The sequence below is a fragment of the Chlamydotis macqueenii genome, chromosome 15 (assembly GCF_036417535.1).
Source record: "Chlamydotis macqueenii isolate bChlMac1 chromosome 15, bChlMac1.mat, whole genome shotgun sequence".
NCBI classification, from domain to species: domain Eukaryota; kingdom Metazoa; phylum Chordata; class Aves; order Otidiformes; family Otididae; genus Chlamydotis; species Chlamydotis macqueenii.
This window is the reverse complement of record NC_141570.1, coordinates 8,041,876-8,057,018: the sequence shown is the minus strand read 5'-3', so window position 1 is coordinate 8,057,018 and position 15,143 is coordinate 8,041,876. Positions and strand designations below refer to the sequence as shown.

General features: G+C 38.0%; 1 protein-coding gene across 2 annotated transcripts; it reads left to right on the top strand.

The window, feature by feature from the left end:
* The first annotated feature begins 131 nt into the window (after positions 1-131).
* Positions 132-15,030, top strand: EIF2AK1 (eukaryotic translation initiation factor 2 alpha kinase 1). Of its 2 annotated transcripts, none has more exons than XM_086759574.1 (15): positions 132-564; positions 1,058-1,216; positions 2,992-3,128; positions 3,854-3,885; positions 4,330-4,429; positions 5,257-5,337; positions 5,729-5,828; positions 7,525-7,576; positions 8,278-8,647; positions 9,892-10,003; positions 11,611-11,717; positions 13,417-13,537; positions 13,675-13,754; positions 14,137-14,370; positions 14,875-15,030. In XM_086759574.1, exons 1-15 carry the CDS (start codon positions 468-470, stop codon positions 14,977-14,979), a joined length of 1,887 nt encoding a protein of 628 aa, XP_086615700.1. In that variant the 5' UTR covers positions 132-467; the 3' UTR covers positions 14,980-15,030. The 2 variants fall into 2 exon arrangements, with proteins under 2 accessions (XP_086615700.1, XP_086615698.1); XM_086759572.1 differs by having other exon boundaries at positions 14,857-15,030.
* Positions 15,031-15,143: the final 113 nt, after the last annotated feature.

Below are 15,143 nucleotides of genomic sequence, written 5' to 3'. Positions count from 1 at the left end.
CACCGCCCCTGTGCCGCTGCCGGGAGCCGCTAGAGGGGGCTCGGCGACCCCCGGTCGGGGCGAGGGGACGAGGAGGCCGCGACGAGGGGGCTCCCGGGGGGCTGAGGAGGCGACGCGGGCTTGCGGGGGGGGCCCGCCGGGGGCTCGGTGGGCGATGCGGAGAGCCGCAGCCCCGCGCGGACATAAGGGGGCTCCGCCAGCCCCGCTGCTTGAGGGGACGCCGCGGCTCCCCACCGCGGAGTTTCGGTCGGAGCCCCTTCCTCCGCCGTAGCCTTCCTGCCCGCCTCTGCTTTCCGGGCCGTATTTACCCGTCCCCGATTTATTCCTCCAGTTAATGTTTTATTGCTCCGCGCTCAAAGAGCGGCCATAAACGCTGGCCCGGCCCCCGGGGCCGCCCCCAGGGAGGCGGGTAGGCAGGGCGGCAGGCCCCGCCGTCCGGAGCGAAGGCCGGGACCCCGGCGCCCGGCATGTGGCGGGGTGGGTTCCCGCCGAGGGCTGCGGCCTCCCGCGCGCCTCCGCCCGCCATCGAGTTTCCCGAGGAGAGTCCGGAGCCGCGCTTTGACGGTAAGCGGGGCCCGCGGGGGCAGCCCTGTCTCCTGCGGGAGGTGTGGGGAAGTAGGGAGGTTCCGCTTCCCGTGGGTGAGCGGCGGCGCTCCTGGCTCCCCAGGGTTGGCAGGGTGGGAAGGAGGGTAGAACGGCCGCCGGCCTCCTTCCCGGCCTTCCCCATCGCCCCGGGGAAGCGGCAGCCGCCGGGGGTGATGCAAGAGCGGGCGGGCCCTTGGCAGCGCGCACGCTGCCCGGCGGCCGTCGAGGGAGCCCCCCCCTCCCTTGGGGGGAGCTTCGTCCGCCCCGGTGAGCTGCTTTCCGTATGCGCTTATAAAAATTAGTTATCATTAGGTTCCTAATTAGCGTCTTCTCACTTAGCGGGAGCTCGTGTGGTGCCTTTTTGTGAGCCAGCGTTGTGTTGAAGCGGTGTTGATTCGGATGTGGTTTTGATACTTTGATAAATGGGCATATACCGAGACCTAAATTCATTCATCTGACTGTCCTTTTCCAGAATCGGATGTGCCGGCAGAGCTGCGAGTTGCAAACGGATCGCAGAAGTTTGTGAATTTTACTTCGACCATCCAAAACCAGCTGCTGCTCGTGTCGCTGCTGGAGCATCTCTGCCACATGTACACGCACAACCCTGTTCATTCGAGGTGTTTGTTCCGAAGTTAGTAAGAGTAGTTCTTTCCTGTCTCTTAAATTGTCTTACTGCAGTATATATCTGATTCTGCTGTGCAGAATTACAGTGTGATATCAGTACAAAGCTGCAGGTCTCATCCCATTGGGACAAGAGTAATTCTGAGAAGAGGATGAATACCCTGAGTCAACTGAATTGGGAATTAGGACCTGTGTTCTTTTTGAGAATAACAGTAACAGAATGTTGCTGTAGATCAGATGGTTCTGTTCCAGCTAAATCATGGGAGTTGCATCATGAGAAGAGTAGCAGGGTGATTTGACTAACTGTTAAATCTGATCTAAGAACACAGAAGAGGAATTTAATAAAAATATTTGTCAAGAAATAGCTGTAGCATAGTCCTCATAATCCTCCATACCTCATTCAAAGGTATGGTCTGTGAAAATCAGAGTAAATACCTGTGTAAATCCTTTTTTTTTCCTGTGAAGTCTTTTGATATAATTCAGGGAGCTCGCACTTTTAGGTGTGAAGTGTTTCTTTCGAAATCTGTCTTTTTGGTCTGTGACTTATCTTAGGTATTTTGTTCATTTAAGCACATACTTAATGCATTTGAGAAACAATCTCCAAGATTTTTCTCCTTACTATACGTGATTGTAGAAAATAAAATATATTACATTGCTTGTACTTAAAATTGAAGCCATTTATAGCATCCAGTAACAACAGTGTAGACAACTGTAATTTTTTTGTTCTTGAAGTCTGATGTAGATGTTTGGCCCTGGGTCTTACTATGATCTCTATCACAACCGAAAATATCAGGGGAAAAAAAACCAACTAAATTTCCTCCTTTTGGGAGAGGAGCAAAAAAAAACCTGGCCTTGGCATCTTCCAAAGTATGTAGCTGCTTGGCTTCCCAGTGTGCTTCTATGGAAAATGACATTCTTTCATTGGTACAGTTTAAACCAGTTTCCAAAGTGGAATAAGCCTGATGAATAAAAGAAATACAATTACTGCAATATGTATCTGTTTTGTGGTTTTCGCTGATATATTCATATTGGCAAGTGTGGGTTTTTCCCACTTTTCTGGTGCATGTAACTGTGTCCATAATGCTTGTGTTGCAAAGTTCCTGATTTCTTACAGGTTCACTTTCACTACATTTTATCTCCTTTAAAAGATAAAGTAATGGGCTGATTTTTTTAAATACTGGTACCAAAAAAAAAAAATATTTTAAAACCCCTATTATGAGCGAGTGTGTTTTAAGACCAATCTTCAGTATTTCTGAGGTTTTGTCTGCCACAGCATTATTTCACTGCTGAAAAAGATGTGGTGCTTTGCAGGGAATGGAAAGGAGTGACTTCATCCGTTATTATGAGTATGTGCACAAACGTGAGAGTTTGTATGTGAATTAGAAAATTTTGACGTCACCACTTTTTATTATAAACATGTCCTCCTGATTGTGAATGTGTTTTGAATATCTCTTTTCACTGATCAAAATTATTCCAAGAGTAACACATAAGTGAATGAGTGGATATTTGTGTAACTCATCTGCTGAGGTAAGGAAGAAGAGGTGAAGTTGTGACCATGAAGGGCACAGTGAATTTATTACGCAAAGGGATTCCCACAGAGCAGCTCTAGCTCGGATTTAATCAGTTTTTATTGCTAAGAGTTTGGGAAGAGGCATTAGGGTAGGGCTGTTCATTTTTTCAGAGCACTATCTTTCAAATAAAGTTTCTCATTTAAAAAAACAACTGTTTACCTGGTATTATTGGCAGGCTTTATTTAATGTGACCTTTCTCTGTTCCTTTGTACAGTACTTCGTCAGGCTTTCACAAGAACAGGGTTGCTCTCCCCTTTTGCCTTCTGTGATGAATTTAGTACTGTAAGACTGCAGCATAATAGAGCCATTACTGAACTAATGAAAGCAGCTAATCGACAAATACTTAATGGGGTAAGCTTTGTTAAATTTCTTTGGCAACCAAGGAGTTAACACATCATTGCATCCAAATAAGTTTTTGTTTTAAGGTTCTTTTAGTATTGGATTGAGTCTTTTTAATAATTCTGCAGAATGGTACTCCCGTTCTACCTTAGCTGTTTGGTGTGGCATGTCCTGGTTCTGTAGGGGCAAACCAAAGCTTTTGAAGCTAGCAATATTTCGTTCCTCATATAATAATAAAAAGTTAGAATCTTTATAAACACAGGCAAGGTGTTTTAAGTATGGCTACAGCTTTTTTCAACAGTGGACAGATACCCAGTTTCAACGTTTCACTGTTCCAGTTGATTACTCTAATGCCTTTATGTTAGTGGAGGGCATGATTTGTATAATGCGTAATGTGCTTCAGGCTGAGTCAGACCAGTTTGCTTATCTCACTGCTTGAACTAAGCTAGTTAATTTTGTCTTAAGCACATTTTAGAGCCATCGTTTTATCCTGTTTGCCAGCAGAACTCTAAAAGGGCAGTAATCTCTCCAGTGGAGTGATGCTAGAAGATTACTGGTGGGATAATAATACTTTAATTTGGTGAACCTCTCTGCAGAATGAATGGCTGTCAGTAACCTCGTTTTCTTCTAAGAACGTAGTTGTAGTTTCTACTTTGATTAAGCTGTGTGTGGTGATGGCATGGTAGACCTGCTGCGCTGTATGGCATATTTTTATGTTGGATTTTGTTGTTTCATAGGAACTTGATAATGGAGATTCTCATGCAGTTGGGTATGTATTCAAAGCATTTAGAGATACTAAACTTAACTCCCTCCCTAAAGTTCCATGCTCGACTCTGAATTTAATTAATACTGCATTTTATATTTTGGCTCTGAAACATAGAAAAAAAGTGAAAATTTCTCCAAACTCTCAAAACGGTCTGGTGAAAATTCCATCTTCAGTACAACTCTCACGGTTAGTGCCACCATTCAGGAAAACAAGATTTATCAGGCATAAACTTAAATAAATCATCTTAATACTTCTGTTAACACAATGTGTGCATTTGTAGCACATGTGCCTGCTGGTTTTCAGTAATCACTATGGTAATGTCAAAGTATTTTCTTCTTCTTTTTGTAATGTAAATAGTATTTCTAGATTGTGTACACCTGTAGCCTATGCAACAGCTTACTTATCAAGTTGTAATTTAACTTAATGCAGCCTAACTTTTTTGATTAGGGAAAAAGAAGTTCTCTTTGAAGCACAGACTTCACGATACTTGAATGAATTTGATGAGGTTGCAAGGCTAGGAAAAGGAGGATATGGTAAAGTATACAAGGTATTCTTTACCTTCCATTTATAACCAATCAGTTTATACCTAGTTTTTCTTTGAAATTTAGAGTTGCTGTTTTGGCTGGTTTGTTTATTTTTCTAATAGAAAACCAAAAATACTCGTTTTCCAATAGAACAAAACTTGCAATAGAACGCAAACTCGCACATATGAAGGGTGTTGGCATTTTATTTCAAAAGATGCTCAGTTGTGGTTTCTGTTTTCTGTTTGTCAGAAGCAGGATCTATCAGATGTTTTACTTTGTGTATTTTTACCCTTTTAAAGTTAATGAAAACTCCTGATTTCTCCTGTGAAGTACTGTGGTATATTGACTTAAACCAGCCACAGGAACTGTGATAAGTCTGCTGATCACTCAGCACGATACAGTGTTCCAGTTGTGGCTTCTTGAGAATAAGTAGCCTTAATATGAATGTAACCTGTCCAACCCGATGTGGAATTGCATTAAATACTTCTAGCGTACGGCCAGCCTAAGGTTTCCCACATAGTATGTGCCATATGTATATGACAGTTGTGGTCTCACAGATTTATTGAGAACCTGTTTAAGCAGTTATTAGGACCTATCAGCATTTTTTAATTGATGGAAAGATAGCTGTAAAGCTGTATATTTCACAAACATTGGATTAGATGTTTGCAGTCCTGAAAGAAGGCAAAAGTAGCTTATCTTAGACAGCTGGGTCCTAATCCTAGTTTCATTCTCTGATAAGGGTGAAAGGTTTTCTGAACGGAGTGCAGAAATGAATTTTTAGAAAACAGTTGGTTCTAAAGGATTTAAAACATATTAGCATCTAATGTTGTCCTATTGGAATTGTTTTCAGGTCAGAAACAAGTTAGATGGTCAGTTCTATGCTATTAAAAAAATTAATATTAAGAAGGCTACAAGAAGAGATTGCATGAAGGTATTTTTTTTTCCTGTGTTTCCTCTCTAACTCCCTGTCTGCTCTAGCTGATTCTGATTTAATTTAGTAATGCAGTTAATGTTTCTCAAAACATTAATAATGTTTTTTATGCATTCTGAGTTTCTAAAGATTTGACACTATCAATACCTAGTAGAAAAAAATGTAAATGAGAGGTATTTAAGACAATTAAAAGCAGCATATTATTAACTTGAATTTGATCATCTCTGCAACTATGAAAATCATAATTTGTTTTAAAGCTTCCTAGTTTTCTCCATTACTGTCATAGTTTTATCTGTTTTTTTCTGTCTCAGATTTTTTTTTTGTTGTCTTTTGAGTTTATTAAGCACTCAGAATAGAGGACAGTCGTACTGTTTCTTTTTGGTCTTTTTAGGTGCTACGAGAAGTTAAAGTGCTGGCTGGGCTGCAGCATCCTAATATTGTAGGCTATCACACTGCTTGGATGGAATATGTTCAAACAGTACGCCCAAAAGGAAAGTACAGCATATTGTGTATTTCTTGCTTATATAATCCTGCTTATAACCTCTGTACTATTATTTGCAGGAGAGTGTTACTTCTCTGATAAAATAACTATTTTTTCCCTTCCTTAAAAGGGAAAAACAAAAAAAAACCAAAAAAAACCCAAAAAAAAAGCAGCAAACTATAGGTGAGCACCAGGTCTTCATGTCTCTCTGTGCAGTTCAATTTCTTGCCTAATAACTTATCTGTTACTTAATGATGAATTTGGAACTGTGGAAGTATTAGCTTAACTTCTGGTAATACATGAGGAGGATTTTAAAGTTGTGTGAAGTTCAATGGAATACAACGACAACCTTTTAATGCAAAAAGTAGTGAGTTGACAAGAAGAAGAATGAATACTGAAGATGAGCCACTTCAGATATTGGGGGAAAAGTGACGAATAGAAGAAAAAAATCCCAACAAATTTGCTACTATGTTTTGAAATCTCAGAGTTGTAGCAAAACTAGGATGAATTTCCCGCTATGCTTCTCTTCTTATCTGGAAAATTTAGAAAAACTGAAAGAATGTGGAAATAAATACTTTGATGGGAAAAAAAAGAAAAAAAAAAAAAAAGGAAAAAAAAGATTCCCTCTTATTTTGCTTTCCACAGGAGAATTTTTAAATTTGATGAATTGCGTTTCATAGTTCTGCAATGATAGGGCAATCTGGTTGTTTGGGTATCAGCTACTGTCTGTAACCATTATCTACTTCTATATTCATTTTACACCTTCTTCCTTGCTCCCTTTTTTTCCTTGTCAGTTTCTCTGTTCTTGGCTCTTCCCATACTTTGTTGTTTGGTCCCTTTGTAACCCTAATCTGTTGGTCCCTTTCTTTCTTGTCCTTTTCCGGAATGCCTTTAGCAGTTAAATCTTTTTATCCTCTCTCAGTGGGAGGTTTGCTTGTGGGAGGTTTACTTATGCTCTATGTGACTTTATTGCTTTCCAAGTCAGTGACTTGGTGCCCACTCAGCTATAAGCACAAAAGAAGAGGCATAGGAAGTTGATAGTATAGTAAAACATGCAAGACTTTTTAACGAATGATACTGAGAATCTCGAAGGATGCAACTTCTTAGTTCTGGGAGTAAGTACTTCACAAGTATTTAATGGAGATAATGTAAGTACTTAACTAGATGTATAGGTAGGTCCTGTGGTACCTAATGGTTTTCCTTGGCTTACAAGATTTGTATTTCATATTTGCTTCTGTGTGCTAAAACAAACTGGGTTTTTTTTTGCATAAATATATGATTTTAATGAAAATTATTTCAAAACTATCAGGTGTCTTCAAAACAACAGCAGAGTGATGCAAAGGATGGTGCCTTGTGGAGTTGCTTTAGCTCCAGTGTGTTACCATGCACACTATAAGCCTTAATTTTGAACAGGCTAACTTCTTAAAGGTGAAATCTAGGTGAATATGTAAGAGAGCCCAGTATAACTCTTTCAGTGACCTCATACAACATGCATTTTATTTTCAATTAAAGAAAAATGAAAAACATACTGGGGTTGCTTCTTAGTAGACTAAGAAGCACCTTTTGCAGCAGCAGAAGTAGAGAAAAAGATATCTACAGGTAATGCAGTGAAATTCAGTAAGATGGTGTAGCTTAAATGTTAATTTATAGTGAATGTATGCATACTTTGTTTTGTAAAATGCCCTATTTATCTTTTCATCCAATAGATAAAACAATAATGGAGTTGCAGCCATTATCTTTGGAGCAAGAGAGTGGCAAGTAAGTATTATAAATCTCAGTGATAACATTTATTTGGCTTTAACATAAGGCTGGTTTTAAAGTAACGTTGAATGAGTATGGAATTCAGCATACTTTGCACAAGTGCTTTTTGCTTCCAAATTATAACCCAAAAAGTCTTAATTATCCTTTATATTGTTTCTCTTCTGGTTACATAAGATGAAGAATATTACTGAATACTTCTGCCTTCTTTGGATCTCTCTGTTTCTCCTTGCCTAAATGTAGTACTGGGCTTCAAGGCTACTTCAGAAGTTCTATGCCAGTCAGCAACCCTGATTAGTACGGTGGAGTCTTATTAAAGTGCTGGGGCTGTCTGTTTCTCAGACGTGTTCATTAGCCTTTCAATAAGGAGATGGAGTCTTATGAGAAATACAGTGTAACTTCCTAAGTTTAAAGGAATGGAGATGCATTGTACTCCTGTCCAGTGAATGCTGTGACCTAGGACTCTGTGTATCTGAGCTGTCTGGGTCAGCTCTCAGGAATTCGTGTTGGGGGAAGGTATTAAAAAGGCTGGAGCCCATACTGCCAATTCTGTAATCCTAAAGTTTTATATGGGGAAGCAGTTGAACTCTTACTCTGGAATGCAGTTTGCAACTGAAAAAAAAAAGTTTTCAGAATGGTGTGTCACAAATAGATGGTAAAAAACTGTGTACATATTTTGATTTCTCTCCCTTTATTTTCAGTGATCACTGTCACATTCAGAGTGCAGAAAGTGGTAGTTCAATTATCTTTGCTGACCTTACTTCACAAGGAAAGAAGTCCTGTGACAGTACCAGTCTTAGAAATCTGGATGGTGCATTAGTACAGAACATGGATGTAAGGAATGATTTAACAAACAGCAATAGTAAAGAGCATATGAAACAAAATAAATGTGAATTATCCATAGAATTACAAGGAGACTCTGTAAGCAGTGTTAGCAGTACATCAACTGATGGGAAAAATCGTTCAGCACGGACTCCTCATTCTAGTCTGGATCAAGATGCTAGCATTGGAAGTAAGTCCTGCACTGAAGAATGCTCAAAGAATGATGTAGCTCTCTGTGGAGAGTTTGAGGTAAATACAGTTCTCTCTAAAAATACGTTACTGCTGTCTAATTTAATGATGTTTTTAAAGTAGAGTTTGGTAGATGGAAGAATGATTTATAATGGTAAATTAAAAAAAAAATTAAATGACTGCGATTAGAGTAAAAATACAGACAATTTTAACTAAGTGGGTAACACCATTACAAGGAAGCTCACCAGAAGAGATGGCAGAACTCTGCATACAAGAAAGTTTCCATGTGTTAGTCAGCTTGGGTCCTTTCAAAGTATCTACGTGAACAAAAAGTACTACCCTTGCATTTAAAAAAAATCGAACTTGAAAATCTTCAGCATTCCGTAGTGATGGCTAATTCAGATATTACTGATGAAAGTGTCTAGGTGTGTAGTGTGGTGCCTATACAGTGTAGGATTACATGTGAGAAAGAGAGAAGCCGATTTGGGCAGGGAATCACCACTCTGCCTATAGAACCATAGAATGGTTTGGGTTGGAAGGGACCTTTAAAGGCCATCCAGTCCAACCCCCCTGCAAGGAGCAGGGACATCTCCAACCAGATCAGGTTGCTCAGAGCCCCGGCCAACCTGGCCTGGAATGTTTCCAGGGATGGGGCATCCACCGCCTCTCTGGGCAACCTGTTCCAGTGTGTCACCACCCTCAGTGTAAAAAATTTTTTCCTAATATCCAATCTGAATCTATGCTTCTAAAACTTTGTTGGCATTCATCCTACTGAAATGTTTTGTATAACACAGCCGGCTCTGGAATGCTTCAAGGTTTTGCTATCATTTGGAATTCCCTCTTGCAAGAAATCCAAGGTTTTAAAGGTGTTGCTTGAGTTGTCCAGGTTATCAAATGAACTAGTACATTAACAGAGACTGAGCATGAAGTTACATATTGATGTTAATCCTGATTGATTTTTTTTTTTTTCTATTTTGTATTAATTTACACTATTTTCTTAAGCCAGAGTGAACCTCTGTTCAGTATGTCTAGAAACTTTTACATTCTAATTTGAATGTTAAGGTATGTAGCTGGGTGTTTTGTTAGCTTTTATCATATAACAATTGTTAAAATTTGAGGAACAAGAAAAAAAAACTAGATAGTGTTGTTGCATCTGCTTCTTGAATGCAATAGACTAGTAATACTGTATTTTATAGTATCCTCAGTGGTTTTTTTTAGTTTAAAACACAAATTTTGCTTTTATTGGCTTTAAAGAAAATAACTGTTCATAGTGGCAAAATCACGGACTGTTATTTTTCTGTTAGGTGGAGTATTGTTTGATGCTTCATATACAAATGCAACTGTGTGAAATATCCTTGTGGGATTGGATTGTTGACCGTAATAAAAGATGCAATGACAGAACAGAGGAAACTTCCAGTAAGATTAATCACTGTCTTAAAAATTCACTTATTGCTTATGAAGCAGATATTTTTTTTTTCTCAATTGGAAGTCCACTTGCCTGATTTTATGTTTTACTTCAGCAGCTTATAATATGGACCATCTTCATTAGATTATTAATTCATGTAATCACATAGCAGCTAGTAGTGAAGCTTTGTATGACAGATGTTGGTGAAAGAGATTTACGTTCGTGAGTTAGAGACAACTCTTCAAAAAAGAATGAATGTATGCCTCAGGCATAGTTGTTAGCTGCAGGGATCTGTGCCTGGGCATACTACTTATTTAGAATACAGCTTTTTATTGACAGAATCTGCTTTTTCTCATTAAGCTGTTGAAATAATTGAGGTTTTGCTTTGGTAATAGTCTTGCTGCTATGAAATAGAGCCCTTCATAGGCTAATTTATCTGCTGTGGAAAATATAAATACATCTTTTGTTCCAGACAGGTTACAACATACTTTAAAGCTTTTAAGTTTGTTCTTAGGAATCAAAACTCCTACACAGGGTAATTTGTCATTGGTCTAACTAATATTTACTTTGCTTGAGTGGCCAGAGTAGTTCTCATGCCCTGATACCAAGCTGTCTTCAATAATTATTAACATTTGGAAGAACAAGTCTAATGCTCTTAAAGCATTAGAGGCATGTTCCTTTCTCTGGGGTGGTTGTATAAAAAAAAGCATATGCTTAACAGATTGTAAGACATAAACTATATGATTAATTTTTAATCTTAGTTTTAATCACTATTAAAATAAATCTATTGTTCTCTTCAGTCACAGAGTAATGTTCACTAGTTTACTGTCAGCTGACTTCCAATAATCTCTCCTGTAATCATAGTCTTTTTAGCTTTCCTAAGATAAAAGATTACATTCTTGGTCAGCGAATGACGGAATTACTAGGGCATTTGACCTTGCAAAAGCCTTTTTCACGCATTTTCACAGGCGACAGGAGAGGACAGGTGGATGCTATCATAGGTTAGATATTAAGAAACAGAAACCCAAGTAGGAGTAAATGGGGAGTGTTCAAAGTGGCAGCGGACATGTTAGATCTGGGTCATTAGAGTAGGAGGACAATGTAGTTTAATAAAACAATAATGTGAGAAATGGTAAAAACAAGGACAGCTACAGCCAGGGGAGATTCGGGAATTTCAGAGGGCAGCAGACCAGCAGAAGGATTAAGATCCAAAAATAAAGGGTCCAAATCAATACAGAAAACATGTCACTACGTAAATTAGTAACTTTAACTAGAACTGTATGTTTCATTCTAATTCAGCACTTTAAAGGAAGTAAAGAGTTTTTAAAATTAATGATCAAATAACTATCTGATGGTGTTCGGAGGAATCTTTTCAGGCAGACATTATGTTCATGGCCCCTGAACTTTCCTTTTCGCAATTTTGAGGTTAGTGACTTTTTGCTGTTTCAAAAGTACTATCTTAGAAGAAATATGGGAAATTCCATTATTAAACTATGCTCATATTGGCAAAAATTTCTTCCATATCATAAATAAACATAATTCAACATGACGTACTACCATAAACTTAAATAACTCAGTAAAATTAGCTGAAATAATTTAGATTTTAAATTGTTTCAAGGTCCATACCATCTTGTGGATGTCCGTTGGACAATGAAAATTTTTCAAGAATTATTAGAAGGACTGTGCTATATCCACAGCATGGGAGTAATGCATCGAGACATTAAAGTAAGTTCATCGAATTACTACTTGAGGTTAAAGAAAACAAAGATAACTTACATTATGGGAGGATGAAAGCAACTTCATAGTTACATTTGAGATGGCCTGGGCTCTTAAGAATTTAGCTATGTTACATATGAAAAAATACATTGTCTCCTGTATACCAGTACCATACCTTCTTTGCTATAAGCATAGTACTCAATTATATTGACTTGTAAGTGAATTATGATTAAGGTCTGGAAGTGTCTTCTCCATTGTGAAGCCATTTTCTTGTCCTAAACAAAGATGGTCAGATTGGTTTTATTTTGTCTTGGTCTTTCCTGAACCAGGGTAGGACCTAAATTGCCTAATTACCTAGAAAAAAATTCAGTAGTTACAAAAATAAGCAAAGCCCCTTGGCTACAGCTCAGTTTGCTAACAGCATATCTGTTAGCTTTTCAAAATATGTTAGAGTTCTAGTTACTTGGTTTAAAAGAAAAAAAAAATCCCTCAGTTGCAAATAATTGCTGTCTTTCAAAATGGTTGCTGTCTCCTCTAAGGGGCTGAAACTGTAGGTGATGTTGGTGACTGAATGGAAAGTTTTGTTTTAATTCGTGTGAGCTCTGAGTGTCCTTACAAGCACTCATTGTTTCACTGACGGGATGATCAGCTAGTAAAGCTTTAACAGTGCTACTGTCCTCTTCCATTACTAGTTCATATAGCTCTTCATGGCATGAATTTTATTTCCTCTGCCTACAGGAAAATGCAGTGGCAGGCATACTGGCTCCTTTGATTCTGTTACTCATAGACAAGGGAATTGTAATTTTTGTAATGAAAATCCAGAATCAGAAATAGAGGATTTGGAATCTCATTCTTTGAGATGTTGCAGGATGTCTGGTTCTAGAATAGCTTTGAAATAACCACATTATTCCATGTAACATCTAAAAAGTACTGTAAAACCAGCAAAAGTTTAAGAATTAAAAAAAAAAAAAAATGCTTAAGTTGCCTTTGCTTTCTTGCTAGTGGAAAAAACCCTGTGCTAAACAATAATGCTTTCACTTCTCGTCCAAATGTACCTAAGCTTAGAAACCTTGTGATATTGACTAAGTAAAAACCAGTAATTTCATATTTCACTTTATCTGGCAAGTACATCTTTTTTTCTAGATACATAATGCTAGCATTTCTCCTCCTTCAATAAAACTACTTCAGTTTTTCCAGTCAGTGCTCTCTACTCAAGTCTCTCATAATTTTGATTTTTTTTCATAGCAACTTCCCAGAATCAAGCGGCATGTTGCAGCTGTGCTTATCGTATAGAAACCTGTATTTAGTTTTACATTACGTCTACCCCAAAGATGATAGTTCCTGCTAACATCCTGCTACAGTTGGTCTAATTTGCTGTCCGCTCGTTCCTGTAAACATTATGATTCTGCAAATTTTCCATTTTTCTGATGGAAAAAAAAAGTATCTTTCCACTAAATCTTTGGTTTTTCCTGTTGTGTGTTTCTTCCTTTTTCTACATCCTTCATGTATGGTCTTTCTGCCCAAATGGTGTTGCCAACACAGAATTTGTTATCAGCTATGACTGTTTTTTCTTTCTCACTAATTAAAGTGTTAAATAGTAATTATCTTCTACCTATGAAACACTGGATTTTATAAACTTTGAAACAGCTGGCATTTAGTAATTCTTTATATAGATATATTCTGGATTTTATACTGTCTTGTTTTGTAGCCCAGAAATATCTTTCTACATGGATCAGATCATCGTGTTAAAATAGGAGATTTTGGATTAGCCTGCAAAGACCTTCTTTGGGATGATGCAGACCAGTGGTTTAAGACAGAAAGGATAAATGGTAAGAGAAAAAAGCTTAGTATTAGTAGGTTTCAGTGTTTTAAGTTTCTGTGATAGTAAACCGTTAAATATTAAATTCTTCAGTGACATGGTAACAATGTAACCCTAGCTGAGTAAGTCTAAATTGCCTTTTTAAAGGACTGACGCATACTTCTGGCGTGGGGACTTGCCTCTATGCCTCACCAGAACAGTTGCAGGGATCTCACTATGATTTCAAGGTAGGGGGTATTTTTGTTTTCTGTTAACACATGATGATAGATAATGGGAATAAAACAAGCCTCTCAGTAGGTAAATACATGATATTTGGTAAATATATAAATATTTCTTCTACTGTTACTTCTAATGTTTTTGTTGAAAGATGCATTTCAACTTTGCCTTCTAGTTTGCTAATGCAAAAATTATTTGTTTCTAGGATCATCTTGAGGAACATATTTAGATTTTCATTGGTGTTCCTTTTAATAGTGTCATAATACTTTTCATATCATTATGGAATTTAATTGTTGTGAAACTTTTTCATATTGTGAACTTTATGAGAAAAAAAAATCTAGTAAGCAATTAAAAATAAGTTTTCTCAGAACTTCTTTTTCACCCCATTACCAGTCAGACATGTACAGCATGGGTGTTATCCTGCTAGAACTCTTCCAACCATTTGGAACAGAAATGGAAAGAACAGAAGTTCTTACACATTTAAGGAATGGCCAAATTCCTCATACTTTCTACAAAAAATGGCCTGTTCAAGCCAAGTATGTTAAACTCCTCACCAGTCAGAGATCTACAGAAAGACCAACAGCTGCTCAGCTTCGTGAAAGTGAACTATTTCATACCACGGAACATGTAAGTTGTACCAATAACCTCAACCTTCACAGGATAAAGAAATATAAAAAGAAAATGCCCTTTGTTTCCCTGCCTGTATTATGTTTTTTGTTTTAACTTAAGAGGATTGTGTGATTGAGACTTTTTTTTTTACTCCAATTACAGTATTTACGCCACTGTTATTAATGTTTCTGGTGTCTTTGCAACGAGATAAATGGTCATTAGGTAACTTTATGAAGACTGAACAGTTGATGTACATAGAGCTTGAGGCATTTTTATAGGTCAGAAGAGCTTTTGAAGCTTTCCATCAGCTCTGCAGAATCTTTTTATCACTTTCCCTTTCTATGTCACGCTTTTTTGTTTGTGGATTAAGTTGTAGTATCAAATACGCAGAGTAGCTGTGGTGCTGCAGAATGTGTCTGTAGTGGATTGCGAACACAACTTAGAGGTTAAGAAGGCTTAATCCTTGGTCGTCTGTCAATGAAATAAACTGACTCTCACTTTCAGGTTATTTTTAACCTACAGCAGAAGGTGAGACAGCAAGAGGAAGAAATAGAGAAACTGAGAGAGAGAATAAGACTGCTTTCTGAAGAACAAGATGAACATATGAGACTAGGTTCTTCTGTTTAAGTACAGGAAGAACTAACCTCTATTGTATGCTAAGATATATAAAATGTTTCTTTTTTTACATAAAAACATTTCAATGCATTTTGATTTTCCTGTCTGTTCTTTAAAGGCATTCACCTTTTTGTCTTAATTCAGAAGTCTCCAGTCAACAGAAAGGACGCATGTTG